This window comes from Betta splendens, chromosome 5 (assembly GCF_900634795.4).
Source record: "Betta splendens chromosome 5, fBetSpl5.4, whole genome shotgun sequence".
NCBI classification, from domain to species: Eukaryota; Metazoa; Chordata; class Actinopteri; order Anabantiformes; family Osphronemidae; genus Betta; species Betta splendens.
Window position 1 is genome coordinate 7659885 of NC_040885.2, and position 23530 is coordinate 7683414.

At 43.5% G+C, this 23530-nt stretch overlaps 3 protein-coding genes across 5 annotated transcripts; all 3 read left to right on the forward strand.

The window, feature by feature from the left end:
- The first annotated feature begins 103 nt into the window (after positions 1-103).
- LOC114855528 (evC complex member EVC) lies at positions 104-5693 on the forward strand. The gene is made up of 20 exons (XM_029150749.3): positions 104-534; positions 619-732; positions 855-941; positions 1055-1281; positions 1361-1445; positions 1595-1693; positions 1787-1915; positions 1991-2152; positions 2247-2463; positions 2554-2702; positions 2809-2907; positions 3058-3270; positions 3421-3530; positions 3697-3898; positions 4020-4244; positions 4360-4495; positions 4738-4840; positions 4930-5056; positions 5145-5241; positions 5328-5693. Exons 1-20 carry the CDS (start codon positions 355-357, stop codon positions 5471-5473), a joined length of 2907 nt encoding a protein of 968 aa, XP_029006582.1. The 5' UTR covers positions 104-354; the 3' UTR covers positions 5474-5693.
- Positions 5694-5836: 143 nt separating this feature from the next.
- minar1 (membrane integral NOTCH2 associated receptor 1) lies at positions 5837-10893 on the forward strand. Of its 2 annotated transcripts, XM_029150750.3 has the most exons (4): positions 5837-6524; positions 7407-9408; positions 9687-9905; positions 10017-10893. In XM_029150750.3, exons 2-4 carry the CDS (start codon positions 7417-7419, stop codon positions 10209-10211), a joined length of 2406 nt encoding a protein of 801 aa, XP_029006583.1. In that variant the 5' UTR covers positions 5837-6524; positions 7407-7416; the 3' UTR covers positions 10212-10893. The 2 variants fall into 2 exon arrangements, with proteins under 2 accessions (XP_029006583.1, XP_040926809.1); XM_041070875.2 differs by lacking the exon at positions 10017-10893 and having other exon boundaries at positions 9691-9885.
- A 3138-nt stretch (positions 10894-14031) lies between these two features.
- LOC114855530 (rac GTPase-activating protein 1-like) lies at positions 14032-20504 on the forward strand. 2 transcript variants are annotated; one of them, XM_029150752.3, is made up of 17 exons: positions 14032-14193; positions 14597-14696; positions 14928-15130; positions 15239-15393; positions 15592-15661; positions 15750-15803; positions 15944-16021; positions 16186-16303; positions 16876-17021; positions 17110-17274; positions 17360-17455; positions 17620-17818; positions 17957-18062; positions 18188-18320; positions 18494-18617; positions 18756-18864; positions 19217-20504. In XM_029150752.3, exons 2-17 carry the CDS (start codon positions 14612-14614, stop codon positions 19290-19292), a joined length of 1917 nt encoding a protein of 638 aa, XP_029006585.1. In that variant the 5' UTR covers positions 14032-14193; positions 14597-14611; the 3' UTR covers positions 19293-20504. The 2 variants fall into 2 exon arrangements, with proteins under 2 accessions (XP_029006585.1, XP_029006586.1); XM_029150753.3 differs by having other exon boundaries at positions 14034-14193; positions 18494-18602.
- Positions 20505-23530: the final 3026 nt, after the last annotated feature.

A 23530-nucleotide genomic window follows, 5' to 3' on the forward strand; every position in this document is an offset into this window, starting at 1 on the left:
ACACAATATTACTGCCCTTAAAGTTGAAGGCACGTCCACTTTGGTTTCCGGACAATTCGTGCTCGCGCCTCTTAACTTAGCTTGGTCCTCGTCTGAAATCTGCTTTCAGCCATTGGCTGAACTGTCTCCGAGTTCGCTGTTTTCGAGAAAAAAAAAGTTTTTACTAAGATGCGCGGTGAAGTGTTACAGCTTGCAGCCAAAAGTTTGACACAATAACCCCAGTTGGAGACACCGAGCACGCGAACGCGTTCAGCTGGAGGCGCGAGGAGATACGTTTTGTGTTGGCCTCAACTGTCGGTGCTGCGCTACACAATGCCCACACTCGCGGCGCGACTACACGTACACAGCTGAGTAATGGCAGACAGGGAGCTGCTCGCGGGGTGCGCCGCGGACGTGTCGGTCAGCTTTCCCGAGTCGCTGCACGTCTACACGGGGCTGTTGACGGTGGCCACCGCGTGCGGAGGTCTGTCGGGCGTTTTAGCGGCCGCTCTTCTCTACGTCTTCTGCCTGAAGCCGTTGCTGCTGACGAGACAAGTGAGCAAACGCAACGCATAACACATACTTCACACTCTACCGCGTGCGCGCAGTCTTTGATCGAGCAGCTTTTCGTCCCGTCAGGGCCACAGCGCGAGGAGGCTGCTCGAACCTGATGATGGGGAGTTCGACAACAACCAAAGCGACTGTGTCAGCAACAGCAGGAAGGAGGCTCCCAGTGGCACCACTAATGGCAAAGTACAAGTCTCCACTGCTCTACTCGATGCCTGTCAAGTTCACTGTCCTGCTGCAGTTATGCGCCATTCACTGTTTTACAAATCCTTAAGTAACCTGTAGCTTACCATTTACTAACTGACCAGGAGAAGAAGCAGCCGCCCATGAACAGCGATGTGGCTGCGTTTGCCTCCAGAGCGAAGGTGGTGTATCCCATCAACCAAAAGTATAGGGTGAGTCCAAACACACTGGTTAAGAGCGTTCTTGCAAAATAACCCGGAGCAAAGATCTGGTCTTAAAAAAGCACATTTAACCACTTATTCCTCAAACTCCCCGTACCTGGCAGCCTTTAGCGGACGGAGCGTCCAACCCGTCGCTGCACGAGCACTCAAAGTCGCCAGAAGTGGCTAACGAAGAGTCGTCCTCCTCCACCACCGACGGAGAGTCTCTAAGTCAGGAGCAAGACAACGATGGCAGCAGCCAGTTTATCTCGTCCTCACTGGTCCCCAAGAGCCTGCAAAACCAGAGCTTCACCAGGGTCGCCCACTACCCGCACACTCTCACACAACCAGGGTATAAACCTGCGGTAGTTCAGAACTGTACACTTTGACCGGAAAATGTGCAAACTGGGTGGTTACTGTTGTTTCCGCAGGTTCGAAGGGAGGATCGGCCTCTACTGTTTGGCTTTGCAGGACATACAGCAGCATTGCTCTCAGTTTCAAGAAGAAAAACATCTGGTCAGTATTTGTCTGTAAATGTATTCCATTTTTAACTTTAACATTTAAAAAAAAATAGAAATAAATAAAACACATGTACAGACTAAGTTATTTTTACAGCAAGACAAACCTTTGTTTTACAGTTTTTTATGTGGTTATTTGTGTTATAGATTTATCTACAAACGGTGAAAATGCTTTTCAACTGCCGGTTTCCAAAAGATAAAAGTCAAGCTGACTTCTACAAGAATATTCTACAAATGCAAGAAAAGGTAAAGCAAGTTCTGTTACTGACAAATGTGCATCCTTAAAGCTTTTCTTTTTGCAGCTCCTATGTGAAATTGTTCCCTTGTCACTTATTTTAGGGACTGAGTGACTTGAAGAAGCAGTTTCCAATAGGCCACCATATAGGTGAGAAGAATGAGGATACCCCTTGTACACTGGAGGAGATTGAGAGAGCTCAGAAAGATCTGCTTGAATGTGGACTTCAAATGGTAAAAATGAGAGCCCCAGAAAACAAATGACGTTAGAATACTAAATGTAGGCCTAATGCCTGTGTGTCATCATAGTCCAAAGGTTTCAGCATGCAGGTGGAGGACTTGTGTCAGCATCTGCTAAAGAAGAGCAGCGTTTTCTCTCCAGATGACGCCCAGGATGTGATTCTCTCTCTCATCCACGCTTGTCTTTCAATAGAGAAGCACCTGGTGACCGTGCAACAAGCAGATCTACAGGTAATGCAATGCTGATGATTTGTTGACTGTGAGTTATCATATGAGAAGCTGGATGTGATCAGTGAAATGTGTGTGCTCGTTTAATTTCCCATAGAGGTGCCAACAGAAGCTGTTGTGGTGGGAGGAGCTGATGGGGCTTTTTCAATCCCAGCATGCCTTGCTAATACGGGAAGTGTCTCTAAGACAGAGTTTGATAGCAACAACGCTGGAGCAGCTGACAAGTGACGACGTCTTGAACTTTAGCTACATGGAAAAGATCCTTTCGGAAGTTCAGGCCACTCTGACAGAAGGCCTCCAACAGTGCACCGAGGGTAATGGGCTTAAAATGAAAATGGAATGCGTTGCACTATTTAGGGTTTCATCTGCACCCAGCCCTGCTCATCTGACGGCGTATGTTCCAGACTGCATGAGGAAGGCAAAGGACCTGGTGAATGAGGAGTGCAGCAAAATGGAGTCCAAGAGGAAGAGGCTTCACAGGATCCAGACGAAGGAAATGAACCGTACCTTGGAAATCAGACACACCCACAGTGATGTACAACAACTTACCAAGGTCATATCTCGTTATGTTGATCAGAAATTATAGTTGCACTTTAGATGAATGGGGAGTGGGAAATGAAGGTGCATGTCAATTCACTGTGTGCTAAACCTGAGTCCAGATGTACCAGGATGTGCTGAGTAACCACAGACAGCAAATGTCTGACCTGGAGCTGGAGCAGGAAAACAGGGTGGTTGGGGCCCTCTGTGATCTTTGGAGGGTAAGAGCTACGCTGCTTCATTGTGGTTTTGAGGCAAAATTATATGAGCTGCTGCGTGGTGGCTTTGATTTACATGGTAATAAGTGATCAAACGAAATGGGGCTATAACCCCCTTCGTGTTTAACTGAAATATTTTTTCAATACCCTTAGAAACTTTGCGCCTCTTGGTCACGGAGGCTCGGTGTGAGAGCCAAGGATGTCTTTCTGGCCTGTGTCCCTGCCCAGTCAAAGCTCTCCACTGAGCATTGTGACAAGCTTTGGTTGGATCTGGAGAAGATGTTGTTTCTACAGATGCAGCAGGCAGAGTGCACTATCAAGATGCAACTTGAGGACATAACGGCTCACCTGGATAAAGACGGACAGGTAGGGACCACCATGGTGTTTGGTAGCGGAAGTCATTGATTCATATTCATTGAAGCTATTATTTTATACACTTTAAACCAGAGCTTATGGTTTATTTGGGATGATTCTACTTGTCCACTATTGTTTTTAATCAAGCCTCCTTTTCTGCAGGTGTGGAGAGAGGAGATGGCTCTGGTGCAAGCCTGTCTCCAACATCTGAGCGCACAACAGATGAAAATCCTCCGAACCATGGTGGCCAGACAGAGCTACACACTCAACAGGTGAGATGGGGCGGCCTGTCAGAATTGTGTGTGGAACAATATTTGACATTAATAAAAAAAAAAAAGTTTACAAGACGGTCTTCTTCCATGTGTCCATCTCCAGTTACCCAGCATCAAATCAATGTTTATGAGTTACTAGACAAATGCAATATAATCTCTCTCTCAGCCAAGTGGGAAGACTGATGGAGAGGAAACACGAGCACCTGTTGGTGGCAATGCAGAGACACTTTGCGGTCAGGCACTTCTGCCTCCACATGCTGAAAGAGATGAGGCTGTCGAAGCTGAAGGCACTCTCGCAGACTGATTTCAGAGGTCTGCTAATGGAGGATCCCAGTAAAAGCCAGCCTTGTGTCAATTCAGCTCTCAAGGTGAGGAAGTGTATTCTTTTATTAATACGTCCTTTAAGTGCCTCCAGACAAAACAAAAAACGCAAACCACTGCCAAACAGCTCATACACACGGAAGACTGAACCTTTTATGCTGACCACAGAGCAGCAGTGCCAGCCTAGCAGAGAGGCATCTGGGCCCAGAGAGTCAGCTGGTGGGCCACAGTTTGCAACAGGAGTTCCTTTCTGAACTAGAAACGGGGACGGAGCTGCTTCAGGGCCATGCACAGCTGGTGCTGGGCAATGCCCTCAGCCACGCTGTCCAGCAGATGATGGAGGCCAAGGATTCGGAGTCACAGACCTCACTGAAACAAGATGATAGCATGAAGGTAAAGTTAGCTGAGATAATGAGCCTCATGTCCACCTCTCTTATACAGTATGATCCTCGTCTGTCTGGTTAAATGCAGCCTCAACCCAATTTTTTATTTTATTTTTTGTCGTCAGCGTCACCTGATAGAGGCTGTGTCAGAGAGCGTGTACGTGACCAAAGATTCACTCATTGAACTGGTCCAAAGCTACTATTCACACCTGCAGGACATCAGCAGAAAGCTACAACAGGATCAGTCACAGTTAAACAACGGTAAGACTACAGCCAGAACACACATTAACCTCCATTCTGGCCCAACGAAGGTCATTATTACATTTTGACAACATCTTTGTCACCTTCCAAACTTAGTACTGCTCTGACTCCACACTTTCTCCTTTCGTGACCCACTTAGATGCCCTGATAATAATTTCTATTACCATACTTTAGCAAAACCTAAAGGTGAACATGTGTATGTGTGTGTGTGAGTTAACTTCAGTTTTTGACCTTATCTTCAGAGGCGAGTGATAACCAGGAGAACACCACTCAGCTTAACAGGGCCTTGCACAGGGAGCTGGTGAACTGGGGGAAGAAGCCAACGTCTGCTGAGTTTCAACAGAGGTAGGTTGAGTATTGTTGGAAATGGCTAATGTAATCCTTATATTAAAACAACATTATGTAGCGGGCCCCTTTGTTTTCCTATATGTTAGAGTTGAACTCCACAAAAGAAAAGTGCTGGAACAAAATGATCTGGAGCAGGAGATGACATATGAGGAACTCAAACATAAGACAGTCGTCCTAGATGTGCTAATGGAAAAACTAAAAGGACAGCTACTGGTTAGTAGGCCTCATGCTGAGTATACTTCACTACGTAACAGCAGGCATGTTGAATTTCCTGTAAGCACTGTGTTGGTGTGTCCATTAGGAGGCAGAAGAAAGCTTCATAACGGAGCTGGCAGCTTTAGCACGGGTTTCTCTACACAGTCCAGATGCTGAACCCAGTGGCGAAGAGGACAGCACATGTAAGAAACCCTGGAGAATGAAACATGTTCACTTGTTCAACCCTTTCTGTCCCCCTTAATACACTATGTACACTGTATTTCTGCAGGTATTCAGAGCACCAAAATATTGGACCTGCTCAAACTGAACCCAGCTTTAGATCCTGCCTTAAATCCCTCACTGACTCCAACTATTGTAACTCCGGTGGTGAAATCCAAACCAAAGACGAAAAAGGAAGAGTCTCGTCCAAGCTGAAGTCCTCACACATACTGGGACTGTGGTGACATTTTACAAGATAAAACAACTGTTGATTTTACACCTGACTTATTTATTAATGCTAATATTTGACTGCAGGTTTGTACTCTTTATTCAAATTTTATATATTTATACAACTTTTCACGGTCATTGCCACTTTTTTCAGTTTGTTTCAATGGTTCATAAAATCATATAACTCTAATAAAATGAATGTAATATTGTTATTCTATTTTTTTTTTCACACTGAACATCTAAACCCTCTCCTATTTGTGCAGTGGCTCATTCACTGCATTGATTCCAGAGTCCACGCTCTGATGGATGTGCTCCTCAGTTAGTTGTTAGATGAATTAGACATGTCTGTTCTCATTGTAGCAGAGTGCTGCTACTCAGAGATGAAAGCCTTGCCCTTGTGTTGCTCTAATGGGGTTTTAAGTACAAGCCTTTATGGATGATAATGTGGAGTAATGGTGAAATTGTCTGGGAGGGCTGAAGTCTGGCAGACAGCTGCATGTAGGCAGCAATCTAGCAGGCAATTTACCCTGGACCTTATGGGCTACTGACAGTTGTGAGCTTTGGAAGTGTCAATTAGCAAACATCAATTTTTAATCTGTGCTTTATTAGCCTGCTCAACGTCCACACATAAAAAATTACTGTTATTGCACCTGAGAAAATATGCTCTTGGTGCTGACCCACTCATCCACTCAGGAGTGACCTGCCAAGTGCGTGTCTCTCCTGTGCATCTATTAGAAACGTGGATGCACTGTTGCATTTGCACGTGTCGCCGCTAATGCGTGATGAGGGGAAACCGCTCGGATGTATTTTGAGGTCCCGTCGAGGACTGCAGGGACTTGTGGGAAGATGACCTGATTTCTCGCTTTCTCCTCTCCTGCCTCGGCTCAGCTGCTACAAACAGAGGAGCCCAGGACTGTGACAACATGATCCGACCAGTATCTGCTCGGAAAATGGAATCGGCTTCGGGCGTGAAACTGGATTTTATTTGTCAGTGCTGATGGACGTAGGCGTGCCTGCAGGTGTTTTTCAGTAGATTAAGGTAAGTGAGAACCCTCCTGCATTCATACTGGCATAAGCTGGGAAAACATTTCTAACCCAATTTGTACAGTACCACACTGCCACCCATGTCGTTGGTATTAGTCCAGTCCACACGACATACCAACATCAGAGTGACCTATTACAAATTGTTGCACCATTTTATCCATAATACCCTTGAAGTCAAAAGCTTAAGGTAAAAGCAAAGCATCTGTCCCGCTCTAATTTTAGGTTAAATACCAACGAACATACTGAATGCATGATAGTACGCCCATCTTTAATTTATCCTGTGAAGTGCAATATGTCCTGAAGCTGTTAATAGAAATCACTAGATTCAAATGTCCAATTAGCTAAAGATGTGTGCAGTGTGACGGCGTCATCAGATCAGATGATCAGTTATTTTAGGGCCCAGGAATAAGGTCGCTTTCCAGACAAGGAGCCTTTTCCTTCTAAACCGACTTTGTCTGCTTTATTGGACTCTACATTTTTACCAGCTGGACTACGCTGATAGTGTAATGTTGAATTCTGAAACACTATTGATGTAACCGAGACTATTTAAGATCTCCAATTTTAACCTATGAACATGTTTTCACGATAAAATACATAGATAAATAAATTAATGGGTCAGGACAAGAAACTGCTCTTATTGTTGTTGCACTATATTCATTATTATAAGTATTATTAATATTTTGTTGTTATTTGTAGAAAGTCTTGATTTTTTTGTGGTGAAGTAAAAGGAAAAAGGACATGATTATAATTGTAATCGGGGATTTAAATGTACATGCTTTTCTTTTTTCTTTTTCCCATGAAGCAATAAATTTTCTTATTGTTGCTCTACAAATTTTTAATTTCTTTGCTCTGGCTTTTCACTTGTTTGCCATCGCAGGTGAGCAGCCATGGCTAACCTGCAGCAGGAATATCCTGGGGTCCTCCTGGGGATCCTGGAGGAACTGGCCAATATGCGGCAGTGGCTAACGTTCCAGGACCTGTGTCGTATGGTCAGCAGTCGCTTCGACCTAGAGCACCTCATTGAGCTCAGGAGCTTGCTCTTTGCTGCTGCCAGCCGAGATCCCTGCTTCCCAGCTACTCTGTTCAGAGACCGGGTTTCCACCAGAGGCCAGGGGCTATCACCAATAGGCGTTGCCGCTGACATTGTAACTATATTCAATCTTATTCAGATGACAGGTGGGGCTGCTGATGACAGTCAGCCAATGAGAGCCCAGACGGTCCTTCCTGTGGACCAGTCCCCAGGCCCCAGTCTGCCTGGAATCCATCAGCTCAATATTCCTGTCCGAGAGAGAGGACGTGCCCACTCCGATTCTGGTGGCGGACCAATTGACCAGCACTTGCTACCTCCAAAATCGAATTACTCGATGCGCAAGCGATCAAGTCTACCCCCCGATCCACTCTCACTTGTGTTCTCCCCTCCAATCAGGGCTAGGGCTGTGTCTTTCGACCTGCCTCACACTACACTCTTGTATCCTAGTGGCCAAATTCCCAACGAGGTCATGAAGAATATCTACCTGCCTTTGGAAACAGACAGCGAATCCAGCGGAGACTCTGCACCCATGGAGGTGTTTGACGCCGAGCAGGAATCGACCGTCGACCAGAAGAGAAACGTCTTCAGGAAGGACTTTCACAATCAGCCGCCTCTAATACCGCAGGTGACTGTTAGCAGTGAGTCTCCGAGTCCCAATAAGGGGCAGAAAGTGTTTGAAAATCCAAATTTTGAAATTATTCCAAATCCGTACCCCTCACCAACGGCGGTCCACCAGTCACCGGAGCAGAGGACTAAACACGAGAGCCTCGATGACTTGCAGGACTCTACTTATTTCGGACCTGGCTCAGAATGGTCCCCGCGTCACCTTCAGCCACCCAGGAACCAGAGATCTATCTGGAACAACAAGAGCCACAGTCTAGAGGACCGGATAAGCTCCAGCAGTGTTGGGATGGAGATAGAAACTCCGGGAGGAAAACTTCCAAGAAGATCAACCCCTGCTATAAGCACTTTGGGCTCCTCGGGAGGTGAGAGTGTGGATAGTGGTTTGCCAGTTGTAGTTGATGGAGTTAAGGCTCAGGCAACCCAAACAGACCCACCAGACCCCCGGCGCCTCCGTAGCCTGGTCCACGCTGATCGACTCTCCTTCATGACCTCACTGGACGACCCTGAGTTTGGGGAGGATGACATCAGTGCCATCTTTCGTTTCTTAGACGACATAAGCATGTGTGGTTCCACTGGAGTCCTGCACCCCAGCGATGGCTCAGGAGCCGGTAACCAAGACACTCCAGAGGCCAGACGTGGCCGCCTTGGTCAGCTCCAAAGGCTTTTTCACTCTCTGGAAAGCAGTGACGATGGGCTAAAGGCTAGTGTCTGTAAACTGCTGCTCCGTATGAGCCAGATAGAAAGACAATTGGAATCACTGAATGATGTAAAGGCTGAGATTTCCCAAGTGCTGTCTGCTCTCCAGCGACTGGATGAAAAGATCCAACAACCTATTAGCGGTGGTGGACAAGGCTCTGGCGGGCGATGGCTGGAGCCTCTTAGCGGCGTGTCCTCCTTTATGAGCCACCCCGTAACTCCCTCAGACTCCTCAGAGCCCCAGCCTCTGTCTGCATCTGGACATCTTTTTCCCGGGACCAGCACTAGTAGTCTGGACTGGAGCCGATGGAACACTCCTGGGGAGCAAAGAGAAAGCAGCAAGGCTCAGGCGGATTCAAAAGTCGGGAAAGAAGGGAAGAAGGACGCATCATCTCGACGTGCCTCCAAAAGTCATCTTGAAGAGAAGAGTGCCCCCGAGTCCAAACCACTGAATGCTTCCAACTCTGCAAGAGACTGGACAGTGTCGTTCTCAAAGAACAAAGAACTTTCACAAGGAAAAGTTGGACAGGTAGAGTAATTCTGATGATTATGTTTTTAACAAGTAATTGGAAGTGACTTGTTCCTTAAAACGTGAGTTTATGGTGTATGTTTGAGCTGCATTATATATTATATCAAAAAGAATTTAATATCTTAATGTCAGTTTGCATGTACGGTATATTAGCAGCATTGTGTAAAATAATAAGGTAAGTTTTCCTTAATTTTTACATTTTGAAAAACTGAAAAGCTGAAAATGTAAATGCATTGTATATAAGGTCTACTATATGTTTGGCGCTACTTTCCTTCTAGACAGATCAGTCTGGCAGCACAACTAACCTGCTCCCCCAAAAGCCCTCCACTCTGGTAGAACAAGTGTTTAATTCGTCACTGTTCCGCCACAAAGACAGCAGTCTGACAGGTGGGCTAACCTCCGGGAAGCTCTTGGACCCAAGACTGGCCGAGGGGAGGGGGAGGCCCGTCTGGACTGTGGACGACAGGGAGGCTCGCATCTCCTCTTTAGACTTACAGGTAGGCACTGATGACTTTTGTCACATATTTTGTAAGCTATATTGTCTACTGGGCCAATTAAGCTAGCGTACTTGCATTACATGGAAAAGTGAAGCTAATAATATTCTCCAGGGCCAGGAGTCTCTAAACCCCAACAACATGGAGTTCTGGATGGACGACATTTACACACCCGGCTACGACGCTCTACTGAGGCGTAAAGAAGCTGGGCTACGCCGGGCCAAGGTCTGCAAGCTCATTGGGCTCATTGCCACTGCAGTGACTATCATTCTCATCATTGTCATCCCCATCTGCACCGTGGGCTCGTGAGGACCTTGACCAGCAACAATCACGTTTGCCAATTTTGATTCAAATTATTTACAGTAATTGTCGTTAGCTGCTGCTGTGCATCCGGAAAAAATCTAACTAAACAACAGGTTGCCTGTAACTCTTTCGTAAGTTGACTGTAACTTTCGACCATACAGATTCAAAATAGAAATCTTCTAACTTTTACTTTAGATCAACTTAATGAAGATATTTTTCTTTTACATGCAACCTGTCGTTTCGGATTCATTTTTTGAGTGTGCACCCAGGAACCTGCACCCCATTCTCATGGAGACAAGCAGATGAAAGACTGTTACTCCAAGAATCTAAACATGGATTAGTGATCACGTAATATTCAGTGGCGCCTTACATTTATCTGCATGCAGACATAGGACATACAGCACGACTGCAACTGTAGCCTATTTGAAATCATACAGATTCTTCATCATGCAGAGTGTGAAGCCCTTTTCCTCCATTTACAGCCATTTTTTGATGTGATGTGTGATCTGATTAATATCAGGTGGCTGCAGAATCAGTTAGGGATGAACATTTTGTATAGCTAAACTAACTCTCAGACCATTTGTTCAAACAGCCAATACTGAGCCAATGTAAATGTGTCAGTTTCTTATTTCATTTGTTTTTTCACTTGTTTTGAGAATATCTCTATTACAGATACATTGTGAATCAGCGTCTGCCTTGATCACTGCCCAAGTCCTTAGTGCTGTTCCCCTGAGTTAACCACAGGGCCTATTTATTCATTGGTAGAAAAAGGTTTTGCAGCTGCCGTTTACTAATGGTAATGGAGCATTTTCTTTTAGGTTGAATGGTCTTGTACTTTCTCAAAGTAACAAGATATACTGATCAAATACATTTCAATCAATAAAGTAGTATTTTTTTATAAAGTTCAGTTTTTCAAGCTGAGAAATCTGACCTGCTTAATCAACCCATGAATGTGTTTAGGTTACAGGGCAGAGTGTTGACTCAGGGTCCCGTTTCAAAAATGGAAAGATGGAAATGGAAGATAAAACTGTTGTTGTTGATGTTTTGGCACTGAAGCAGTGAAGGAAAGAGGGAGCCTATTCCAGTAAACACTCGCTAAGTGGGGGATACCGCCTGTAATTCAATTGATGGGATGTTTGCAGTGCACATTATCTTTTCACTATACTCATTTGGCCGGCGCTTTTCCACGTACCGACATGCTCACTCAGCGCCAACAAATTCATCTGCCGTCCTTTCACATACGATGAAAGCAGATTTGACAATGTTGCAACATTTTATTTTGATAAAACAAACAATCTGATAACACAGGAAACAATATTATTTGATTGACATTTGGTGCCAGACTGTGAAATACATATTATCAACACACCTCTAAAATGTAATAGACTCCAGTTCTATTGTGTTGCCACACAAGTGTTGACTTTGGCAGGGCTATAATGTATTGTAAAAGAAAAAAACCCAACAGTACTGTGTAGCTAATGCAACACACTAATGTAACCACAGCCTCAAAATGACAACGTAATTAAATTAAATGCCTGGCACCATCAGAAACCACGATAAGATTGTAACTTCACAACACTCGTATTTGGAGGGACTAATGCAACAATTGCATTTTGTAGGTGTGGACGTTATCGTGCTGCTTCCTGTGGCGAATTGTATATTGCTATATCAACTGTAGATGATTTGGTTTCTGCACTTTATTTATGGGATTTTTGCCAAAGGGCAGAGAAACTATGCACATCAGCAGGAAAGCTGTATCAAAATGCTTGTTTTGTTTTCACCAGACCTTTAAACATCACTTTCCCCTGTGTACACAGATATGCAAAGGGATGTGTAGAGGATGTGTTTTTTTTTTCAATGCATCCTCCTAAGTAGATGCATATTTGCCAAGTGTTCCCCGTGAGGCTGCTTGTGGACCCATTACCTTTCCAGCGGTGCCTATGACTAACCCTTTAGTCAGCACAATCTGCGGGTGCTTCCTCTGAAACCGTTGTGCATGAGAGCCTCCTAACACTTCACTGCTGAGATAAGACATATGGAACCTGGACCTTGTTGCAATATTCATGCACTTTTCAAGCTCACAGCTAAAACCCCTGTGAACTTGCTATTCAGGTAAAACTCTGTCTTAAAACTGCTCGTAAATGAAAGAAAACATACAGGTATCATCGTAAAGTTGCTGATGTGAAACGCTTTCTAGATGATGGGGGTGTACGTGAACTTATATTACCCACATTAATAAACGTGGTAAAGTTGTAATGTGCCTTTTACAGTATGTTATCCGGTCTGGTAAATAATTAATGAATACTATGACTGCACTATAAAACAGTACGTTTACAATATTATGGCAAATGAAGAAATGTCTCCTTCACAGAGCTGCCATGAGATGCAGGTTTAATTATTTCCTATCTTACTGCTAAAATGCTTGTTTGATTATACCTGCATATATAACAGTCCACTCTGTTTAGGAAATCGCAGGCCATGATTGGCATAAAAAACATTCCAGCCGTCAAATGACCCTTGATAGGGGGAAATGTACATACAGAGATAAATAATAGATATAGACAGAGAGAATACATTGACTGACAGACCCTATTATCTGAAATCAACTAATGGACCTGCAGTGTTCATAGAACATAGAAATGGAGTTCTGGGGTATGCAAAATCACACAGCCAGTGTGATTAAATACCCATACAGGCACACACACAAATCAATAAAATAGTTTCAAGTTTTCTAGTGGGCCACAGATATACATACATAAATGTAAATTATTCGGGGTTGATCCATTGTGAGTGTTACTTTCATTAAATGTTGCTCAGTAGAGCTGCTGCTGCACCCAGATATGCCATCCATGGCTGATTAATGATGCTGTTGCCTGTATCCTGTGTGCCAGACCTGTAACAACAGGACACAGTTGCAGACGGTTCCAAAGGATTTTATTATTTCACATATAATTTGAACATATTGTAGCTTTTTGGAAAACACAATAAGGAAACCTGCAGATATATATATATATATATATATATATATATCTCATCCACTTTCCAAGCTCGGGTCCTCTACCAGAGGCCAGGAAGCTTGAGGGTTCTGCGCAGTATCCTTGCTGTTCCTAGGACTGCACTTTTCTGGACTGAGATTTCGGATGTTTTTCCAGGGATCTGTCGTAGCCACTCCTCCAGTTTGGGGGTCACAGCCCCTAGTGCTCCGATCACCACAGGCACCACTGTGGCCTTCACCTTCCAAGCCTTCTCCAATTCTTCTCTGAGCCCTTGGTATTTCTCTAGTTTCTCATGTATATGTATATATATATATATATATATATATATATATATATATATATATATATATATATATATATATATATATATATATATGAACAATATAACAATGAACTGACATTTATGTGCAAAAATCTGACCTAAATATTAAAGATTAATGGTAATGTAAGTAGTATATGTGCACCCACTATCAATTTAAAGACAAATTTCATTTCATCATATTGAAGGTATTATCGCAAATGACGTATTTCCAGACCTTCCGGAGCTTTGAAATAAATTAGATAATATACGATTTTAAAAACAATCCTTCCCTATATGTTAGTTAGTTAGTTAGTTAGTTAGTTAGTTAGTGAAATGGCTGTACGGATTTAGAATTAACTTAATTTGAACCCAGGGGTAAATTTACATTGAGCGTAAGCGTTTTGAGTGCGCTGCGTTAAAACTAGAGGAAACTTACCTTCAGCTTACCCTGCAGTTACACCTGTGGCTGTGTGGGGGCAGTAGAGTGCGCTGCCTTCCGTAACGTCACCCCTCGACGAAGAAGAAAACCGGCGCTGATTTTGAACTTTGAAGAAGAGTAAACCAACTTTATCAGGTGTGGCTCAGCCGCTCCACTTGCAAGAAGAACGTGACCGCTGGATCTCTGGATTTACCGTCGGCTGTTGTTACAGCATATGCCCCCTACAGTTTTGTAGAAGACGTTTTTATCAAAGTAAGTAATTAATTTCTTATTTTCATTAACCTAATACGTAATTAGCTAGCTAAGCTTTAGCCACCTCAGACGGAGCTTGCTAACATTACTGTTAGCATGGTGCTAGCTTTATAACAACGTTAGACACAATAACATTAACTGTGGCTGTACAATTATGTATTTAATAAACCAAAGCTGATCTCAATGCAACAGCCATAACGTTATAGCGTACACACGAACATTCAAATAGAATTACTTGTTAGGTTAGTTTTAAACCATATTTTCACGTAGTGACTTAAATGTAGGTTAATAGCTACTGCTTAGTACTAACGTAAAGTGAAACGTCATCAGAAGTCATTTAAAACATTTAGCATGAAAAGTCTACTGATACTGATTACGCTGATGCCAAGTTTGATTAACCCAGCTGCAGAAAGACACAATGGAGTCGTCTGTTGTGGACCTGTACAACCAGTTTCAGAGTCTCCGAGCTCAAGTGGACGGTCTGAGTGAGGGCACTGAACCACGTGAGTTATTTCCACATTTCCTTGTGGTATTTGACAAAAGCAAACACAGCACTCAGTCCAGAGCGTCTGTATGAGTAAATAAGAAAGGGCTAACACGACCCACAGCCTTGGGCTCTTATGGCACTCTCACTGACGCAAATTAGTTTGAAGTAGTTTTCGGAGTTGGAGTGAAAATCGCCTAATTCACACAAAGCAAACAATTGTACAACAAACAAGTTTGTTGTTATACAGAGTTTCTCCAGATGGCAGTGAACTTCGAGGAGTGCCGTAAGAAGTGGTTAAAGGCAGGCGATGATCTGGTTTCCTGTAAAGAGATGCTGGCTAAAGCAGAGACGGAGAGAGGAGCCCTGGAGGTCAAACTAAAGCATGCTCGTAACCAGGTGGATGTGGAGATCCGCCGGCGACAGAAGGCAGAGGCAGTCTATGAGAAACTGGTCAGTGCTCAGTGTTTGCATCTAATCTATATCCACAAATAGTGGTGTTTTTTTCTGTGTATTTATGTTTCTCACCATATTCTCTCTTTTTTTTTTTCAATGTATTAGGAACGTCAGTTAGAGCTGATCCGGGAGCTGCTGATTTCAGAGAGCAATGGTCACAGTGTACACCTTAGTGAGGAGCAGCGTTCTGCCCTGGCTTTCCTTAGTGCCCACTCCCAGACAGCACAGGCTGCTAAAGGCAACTTAAACTCCAGTCGAAGGTCAGACATCTGTATCTGATGCTGGGGTGCATTAGTAATTTGTAACCGTAGTAATAATGATGATGATGTTTTATCTTTTGTGTACAATGTGTACAATTTTTGTGTGTGTGTGTGTGTGTTATATTTCACCATGACTGTGTTCTTTTTCAAATGGTCTCTAAAGATGGTTCAGTAATTTAGAGTTTGAATTTATTTTAGGCTAACCACTATCGATGAATCAACTTCATTGCTGTCAGACATCAGCTTTGACCAAACAGACGACTCTCTGGTATAGTAACCCATTTCTGAAATTACTTCACTTTAAATATATTCATTTGTTTGAAGAAGGGTTGTTATAATAAATAACCCTCTCCTAGGACTGGGATAATTCTGCAATGAAGACAGTAAGGCTGCGAAAACGCCAAAAACGAGTGAGTAATGTCTAAAATTAACTTTGCTTGTATTGCTTCAGTCTAGCGCAGTAATTGGCCTCAGTCATGTTTTACAATAACCTGCACAGGCGGAATATCTTGGTCTTTATTCTATAAATTTGATATTCGTTATTTCACAGCGTTCCTCCAGAAAACTCTCTGAAGTTCCTCCACAAGTCATGAAGAAACCTCGCTCCACTGGGCGCACATCAGAAAGGGTAATGCTGACCTCTGCTGCTGAATTTACTATAGGTGTCATTTCTAAAACAGTCTGTGCCTGTAAAATTCTTAAAAAAAAAAATAATCACGAGGAACAATTTATTTTATATTTTTCTGATAAACCGCATACTTTGTTTTAAATATCCCAATTTCTGATTTTCAGATGAACGAGTCAATCGTGGCTAAAACTACAATCACAATGCCTGTGAATGGTGGTGCTGTTGAAGCTGTCTCCACCATTGAAACGGTTCCTTACTGGACGCGGAGCAGAAAGCGAAGTGGTAAGAAGACACTGTGGTGGCCTCAGAAGTCCTATATGGAGTTGTGTGCTGGGTGGGGGGGCAGTACAGGCAGGTCATTCCTCCCACAACAATAAGACTTTACAATATATCACTGCAGTGACACACAAACACCTACATGTTGTACTCATTCAGTGTTGTGTAATTCACAATATCATCCACATCATCAAAATCATCATATCAATGTGCAATATATGTACAATATCTCTGGTTTTACACTGAGTGATGTACAATAATCTCATCTACTGTACCATCCATCTGCCACCCATTAATATGCTATATGCAATGCTGTAGATATGTACAATAGTTTTCAAAACTTAAAGTTTACTTTAATTTTATTTAAAGGTTTTATTTAAATTAATCATTTTATTTTTCACGGTCATTACTGCTGTCTATTCTGTTCTCTCCTGCTTTGTCGTCTATGTCTCTTTGCTGCTGTAAAACAAAAGAATTTCCTCATCATGGGATAACTAAAGTCTTATCTTGTTTTATCTCGACTATCAGTGCTAAAAAATGGATTTTGAGATTATATTACCATCTGATTGTGTCTACAGGCACTTCAGCTTGGGCTGATACAACCAGTACTGACCAATCTGAGGCTGTCATTGAAGCTCCCAGCACACCAGTTGCAGATTTCTCAGCCCAGCCACAAACTCCCAAACCTAAAGGGGGAAAGAAGCACCGCTTTGTCTCAAAAACTGTAAGAGTGTGGGGGTTTCTATAGGTTTAAACCATTTTTTTAACACATTCCCTTTACCACAAGTACTGTGTTTCATTTACCACCCAAGGTGATCAAGTCTGAATTCTGTTTGCCATGTGGAAGAAGAACAAAGTTTGGCAAGCTGTACCTTCGCTGCCAGGATTGCAGGGTTGTGGCTCATCCAGAGTGTCGTGAGCGCTGTCCTCTGCCCTGTAGCCCCACGGTCCTTAGCACTCCAATGAAGAACACAGAGGTGCACTAAATGCTTTTATTCCATAGCTTTCCTTTTCAGTTTTTTCATTCCTAACTACATGTAACTGTTTGGTTATTGTGTATAGGCCACCCTGGCGGACTTTGCCCCAGCAACTTCCCCCAAGATCCCAGCTCTGGTTATCTACTGCATTAAAGAGATCGAGCAAAGGGGCCTACATGAGGTGAGTTATTATACTCCTTTAGGATTATCTATGTTTTTCTTTCCCTGAAGCAATTGCAATATCATGAATAATTCATTCTCTAATTTGTTGTTGTTTAATACTATTACAATGTTATGGAAGTCAGGCACTGACTCCTTCTTTCTTTCATCTGTATCTCGGCCCAGGTTGGTCTGTACAGGGTCTCTGGCCAGGAGCGCATGGTGAAAGAACTTAAGGAGAAATTGGTCAGAGGAAAGACCCTGCCTCCACTTAACAAAGTGGAAGATATCAATGTGATTACAGGTGTCCTCAAGGACTTCCTCAGAAACCTGCCAGAGCCACTGCTCACCTTCCACCTCAACAAGGCTTTTATGGAAGCAGCTGGTATGTTTCTGAGGCTCACTAGATTGACAATTTTCCTTCTGTCTGAATCTTTTGGCAGCATTTTAAAGACACACTCTGAGCTCTTGTTCTGTGGAAGCCGTATACAGCTAAAATGAATGACTGGTTCATGTTTTTCAGAAATTCAAGATGATGACAACAGTCTGGCTATGTTGTACAAGACTGTCGCTGAGCTGCCTGAACCCAACAGAGACACTCTAGCCTGCCTGATGATTCATCTGCAGAAGTATATTTTTCTTAAGGCATCTTGGGAGTGTTATTTTTGTTTTTGCTTTTGTCACCTTCCACCTATTAGGAACACTGGTGCAAAGCATGTTTTAACATTCACTGTCCTCACCTTTCTTTTCACAGAGTGTCTCAGAGTGTGGATACCAAGATGGATGTGAACAACCTGGCCAGGGTTTTTGGCCCAACCCTAGTTGGTCATGCTGTTCCTGACCCAGACCCAATGACAATTCTTCATGACACCAACAGACAGCCAAGGGTGATTAGGTTTATAACGATGCAGAGGCCTTTTTCAGTGTTGAACTAGTGTGGTACTATTGATTTGCTCTCACTTTTATAGGGATGCTTGTTTCTATATACTTAAGATCAGTGTATTGTTATTTATCTAATCCTAATAGCTTTAACTATATCATAAACTGTTTTGCCCTTTAGATTATAGAGCGCTTGCTCAGTATCCCAGCAAGCCATTGGAGCCAGTATGCCTTTCCAGACATTATAGCCATGGACAGTAGTCACCTCATTGTAACTCCAGACCGCAAAGGTAAAGAACTGAATGGTCAGTTTAGTAAATCAACATTTTTAACTTTACAGTAAAAAAAACTATTTGAGTGTCTGCTCAGTTTACTCTATTTTGAACAAACCCAGCTACAAGCAGTTAAGTGATACTGATGTTGCACTTACCTTTATTTTACAGTAAGCCTGCTGGGACCAGTAACGACACCAGAGCACCAGATGATGGCTAAAACACCTTCCTCCAGCTCACTGTCCCAGCGTATGATGCAGAGCCTGTCCAACTCCACCATGTAAGCTCTCACTCTCTAAACCAAACAAAGTTGCGGTCAAAATCTATCATTATCGATAGATCTAATCTAAGATAATGCCATTAGCCAAATTGAAAGCATGTTATGAAGCCTTTCATCAGATTTATATTTACATTATGTAAATGCATTCACATTTAGACTGTACCAGGTTCTGGTAGGTGGTTTCCTAATGTCAAATGTTTATAGTAAGTCAGTAGAGAAGCCAACTGTATGGTGTAATGCATCATTAAACACCATTTCTATGTTAAGACTTCTGTTTATATCTCAAACATGGATCTTCATTTGTGCCTATATTTACTAAAGCTCAATTCTGTCTGCCCCATTCTTTCTCTAGATTTGGGAGCAAGAGCAAAGCTTCAGCCGCCTCTCATCGCCAGGGCAACTTCTTTGCTTCTCCACAGCTGAAGTAGTGATGGAGGAGAAGAGCAGCAGTAACTAAATACATATTTTCATAATCCTGTGGGAAAACTACTGTGCAATTTTAGCACAATTTTATTATAGCATTTTTAGTGATGCATAACTATATTTAACCATAATTTTTAATTTGAAGAAAAAAAAATCTAGCACATGTTTCGTGTTGAAGTTGGTTTTATATCTTTGATTACTAATATTATGAACCTAAAGCGGTGGTCTCCTCAGTTTGATGTGACAACCAGCCGATTGTAAACCAGATCATTATTTTCTATTAACACTTGGCATTGACATAGTGATATAAGCTGCATTGAGATTGGTGTTTGGTCATCCTTTAAACCTGTGGTTGTAACCACAGCAACAGTGATGCACAGAAAAGAAAATGTATTATTGGCCAGTGTCTGTCTTTTGGCTTTGGTTGCTTTGTCATTGTCGTGGTAACACACATCTTGTTTTGTATTTATGTTGATTGTGTTGTAAGACAATCGTGACTTTATACTTTATCAATACTGCATGGTAAACACTGATACTGAATGGGAGTCATGCTGCATTTTGCACTGTATCTAAGGAACCCAGGAACGCGTTTTCCTCCTGCCACTATGCACCACCAGAGGACGCTGCTGCACCACTCTAGATATGTGAGCTGAACTAATCTACTGTACATTGTGCTCATAACCACTCACTGTTACTGACACTCCTCATATCACATAGTTAATCAATAGTTAGATATACTGTAAGCTATTTTTCTACCTTACTTCATCAAGCCAGATATCTGGGACCTATCTGTGTGGCCATTACCAAAGAAAACCTGAAGCTTCTTTATTTTTGTATGTGAAAGCTGTTTTTTCATGCACAGTCATTGTTTTAAGCATCTGTCTGCACTGTAGTGTACCTCTAATGTGCCATTTTTTTTTCCTGCTGCTCACTGACACTTTGTCAAACTCTAGCTTTTATTGTGATGTAGTTGCTGCTGATGGACAGTATTTTATTAAAGCCAAATCTATCTTAAATGTGCATTATGTTAGGTTGTTAAGTCACACCTTCTGGTTTGTACTTATACTAATATTCCATTCTAAACATTTATTCTATCGCGTTCTGTAAAGAAATACTGTGTAACTGCTTTAGCTCCTGTGGACTGATTATATTTTCTCAGCGCACATAAGATCACACTGAAGTCCATGATTAGGCTAAAAATAAAACCTCAAAGTGTTCTTTTGTTGTTGTGGGTGTTGTTCACACATGAGACGATGAGGCAGAGTGAGGGACTCTTACATGGAATCTGTGGGTTTCGTTACCACAAACTCAACCTAAGTGGAGAAAAAAGGCTTCTCAAACACCATGATTAGTGTCACCCTATTAAATGCATATTATTAATGCTCTATTCACATAGTCCATAGCGTTAATTCATTTTCAACATGCTTCGTCTTCATTTTCGTGGTGTAAATTGAATTTCGGCCCTTGTTATTCAAGATCTTCGGTGAAAGAGCAAAAACACAGCAGCACTTATTGCAAAGCCAATGTGGCACTGAATGATAATGCAATTTGGCTCATTGGTCCAATAGTCATTACAGCTATTTCCATAATCTATTGGACTGAGTGGGCAGGCAATGAGGTCCAACATTATTATGAATTAAAGCAGGGATCATTTATACATCTTATAGTTATTCCATTAAGGGCTACGGTGGAGAACGCTAAGCTTGTCATGAACCTATCGACATTCATTTCATACAGCTTCTTTCAATACATGGACACAGCAACGACAACACATTAGTCTTTGGTGAGCAGAGATTGGTTTCTCTGCTGTTCTTTGTTTCTGTAAAGACCCCCCCCCCCTCAAAAAAAATGTTTGAATTTCAAATCACCATTAATAGTTCATTAGCCTGAAATAAGGTCTCTGGCGCGTCGCTCTGTCCTCTCATCAGGGGGATGCTGTGTTTACTTATGCTGCACGGCGCGGCATACGCTCGGCAGCTGCAGACATCAAACAGCTGGCTGTGTACAGTGCGTCTCAGTAGCTCCATATTCCGGCGTGCCCCAGTGTGCTCCGACAGAGCTCGGCTCTGCTGTGGGACCAGCGAGGGCCAAATGAGTAACTAGTCCAATTAAGAGCTCTTAAATAAATTACAATGTAAGCTGGTAAACACACAACAGCAACAGCACTATTTAATTCCTCTATTTATACGGCGAACTGCAAACAGTCCTGCCAAAAGGAAGGAGCAGCACTGCCTCCATCACTGGAAGACGAGAGCCGTCGATACTTGACTCCGCAGCTTCAGCCATCGCCGCTATCGACTGAAACCGAAGCCCTTACGTGTCAAGCTTTACCTTTGCAACGAGCAGCAGGCGTCCGCGGCGCCGCCTGCTCCGGGTCAGGGCCGTCAATGTCAGCGCCTGGCAGGTGTCGGCTCAATAACCGCCGGCCGACTCCGTGGCTCTGATCGCGTGTCTAATCGTTGCTCCGCTGCAGAATCGGCTGTGTGGATTAGAGCAGACATCATGCAGATAGAGAGTCTCCGCATAACATGAGGCCGGGGGAAGGAAAGGGCAACGCTCGCCATGTAGGAACCTGAGGCCCGACAGGCTGCTTCCTTAGCAGGCAAAGCATGTGCTTGAGAGCCATCTTCCAGATTTGTTTCCGACTCTGTTTTCAGTGAGTTATGTGGCAGATTGTGTGATCAATATGCTTTCCATTTGGTGTACTTAGCATATACCAAAGCACGTCTTGCTTTTAAAACCCTGCCAAACAGGCCCAGAGTCATTGTCCGATCCACACCCACCCACAGCTGGGAGTTTCTGAAAACTGTAAGTAATTGTCTAGCTGCTCGGGCCTCCTCTTGCTCTCGTGCTCCGTCTCTACCTCATTTTCATCCCTCGCTCCTGCCCCTGCTCCCTCTCCACCCGTCCTTTGAATCGAAGCGCCGTCTTAGCCAGCTACCGTGCGTGGTCGATACCTTGTTACCACAGAGAAATCAATTACCTCGACCACGAAGCCGGGGAAAGCGGCGATAATGAAAGAATGCTCCTCCTTCCCAGACGATGGTCACGGTCATTAAATATGAATTTATCATTGGCCGAGGAGATTTATGGAGCGAGATGGAGGGGCCGCGGGTTCAAAGTCTGCTTACAAGCATGAACTGAATGGGTAACAGGTCGTCAGGCTGGATCCAAATGAAACAGAGACGCAAGCCTAAACTGTCTGCTCAATGCAGCCCCGTGACAGACGGCGTGGAATTGACAAGTTTGGGAGAGGACACACCTTTCAAGCGAAGGAGGGGCTTCTGAAGGGTCAGTGAGCGATGATTAAACCGTTAATGTTGGTGAGATTGTGTGGGTTATGGTAAATACTGACTGAGTGACTGGTGGAGAGATGAGGTGCCACCACATCCATGGTCTTTCCTTCACTCAGCTGGAGGTGGCAGCGGTGGCTGACAGGTAGGTGGGCAGCCCTGCTACAGTATACCTGTCCATTTGGTTCTGTAATGAGCTGCTCTGACAGCTACGCTAGACGTGTGTGTGTGTGTGTGTGTGTGTGTGTGTGTGTGTGTGTGTGTGTGTGTGTGTGTGTGTGTGTGTGTGTGTGTGTGTGTGTGTGTGTGTGCGTGTGTGTGTGGAGGGGGCGGGGGCCGACCGTACACCACCTACCACCACCATCACCACAGCCAGGGGAAAAGACAGCGAGGGCGAGGATGGAGCAGCGAGGGGAGAATGTGTAATTCGAGCTTTTCTCTTAAAGCAGCAATAAATTCCATTTTAATGGGGCACCACAAGCAGTAGCAGGCACTCAGCAGTCTGTTGTGTTTGATGCCAAATTGTGCAGAATAAACAGATTTGCTGTGCAGCTGGTCTAAACACACACTTTCTCTCTGACTTGCTCTCCATCTCCCCTTTTCCACCGCTCTTACACACACACACACACACACACACACACACACACACACACACACACACACACACACACACACACACACACACACACACACACACACACACACACACACTCACACGTCCCCTCATCCTCCCTCCCTCCGCGGACGTACCAGACAGGAATTAGACAAATCACTGCGAAAAGATGGCAAGTGTTTTGATTTATTTTCTCCCACTTAACTAAATACTCATCCCCAGCTGTCACGCACAGTTCAAGGCAAAGTATTTGTTTTAACAGAAGAAAATAAGAAGAGTGAGCGTCATTCCGCTAATGAGAAACAACAAGCCACATCTGGCTCATTTTTTGTTCATA

Excerpts from the sequence above, each read along its gene's own strand:
- LOC114855528 (XM_029150749.3), top strand. The coding sequence starts at position 355 with ATGGCAGACAGGGAGCTGCTCGCGGGGTGCGCCGCGGACGTGTCGGTC. Across the intron at positions 942-1,054 it reads CCATCAACCAAAAGTATAGG|CCTTTAGCGGACGGAGCGTC; the intron begins GTGAGTCCAAAC and ends CGTACCTGGCAG. Across the intron at positions 1,916-1,990 it reads TTGAATGTGGACTTCAAATG|TCCAAAGGTTTCAGCATGCA; the intron begins GTAAAAATGAGA and ends GTGTCATCATAG.
- minar1 (XM_029150750.3), top strand. The coding sequence starts at position 7,417 with ATGGCTAACCTGCAGCAGGAATATCCTGGGGTCCTCCTGGGGATCCTG. Across the intron at positions 9,409-9,686 it reads CACAAGGAAAAGTTGGACAG|ACAGATCAGTCTGGCAGCAC; the intron begins GTAGAGTAATTC and ends CTTTCCTTCTAG. Across the intron at positions 9,906-10,016 it reads TCTCCTCTTTAGACTTACAG|GGCCAGGAGTCTCTAAACCC; the intron begins GTAGGCACTGAT and ends AATATTCTCCAG.
- LOC114855530 (XM_029150752.3), top strand. The coding sequence starts at position 14,612 with ATGGAGTCGTCTGTTGTGGACCTGTACAACCAGTTTCAGAGTCTCCGA. Across the intron at positions 15,131-15,238 it reads AGGCAGTCTATGAGAAACTG|GAACGTCAGTTAGAGCTGAT; the intron begins GTCAGTGCTCAG and ends TCAATGTATTAG. Across the intron at positions 17,819-17,956 it reads GGCTTTTATGGAAGCAGCTG|AAATTCAAGATGATGACAAC; the intron begins GTATGTTTCTGA and ends CATGTTTTTCAG.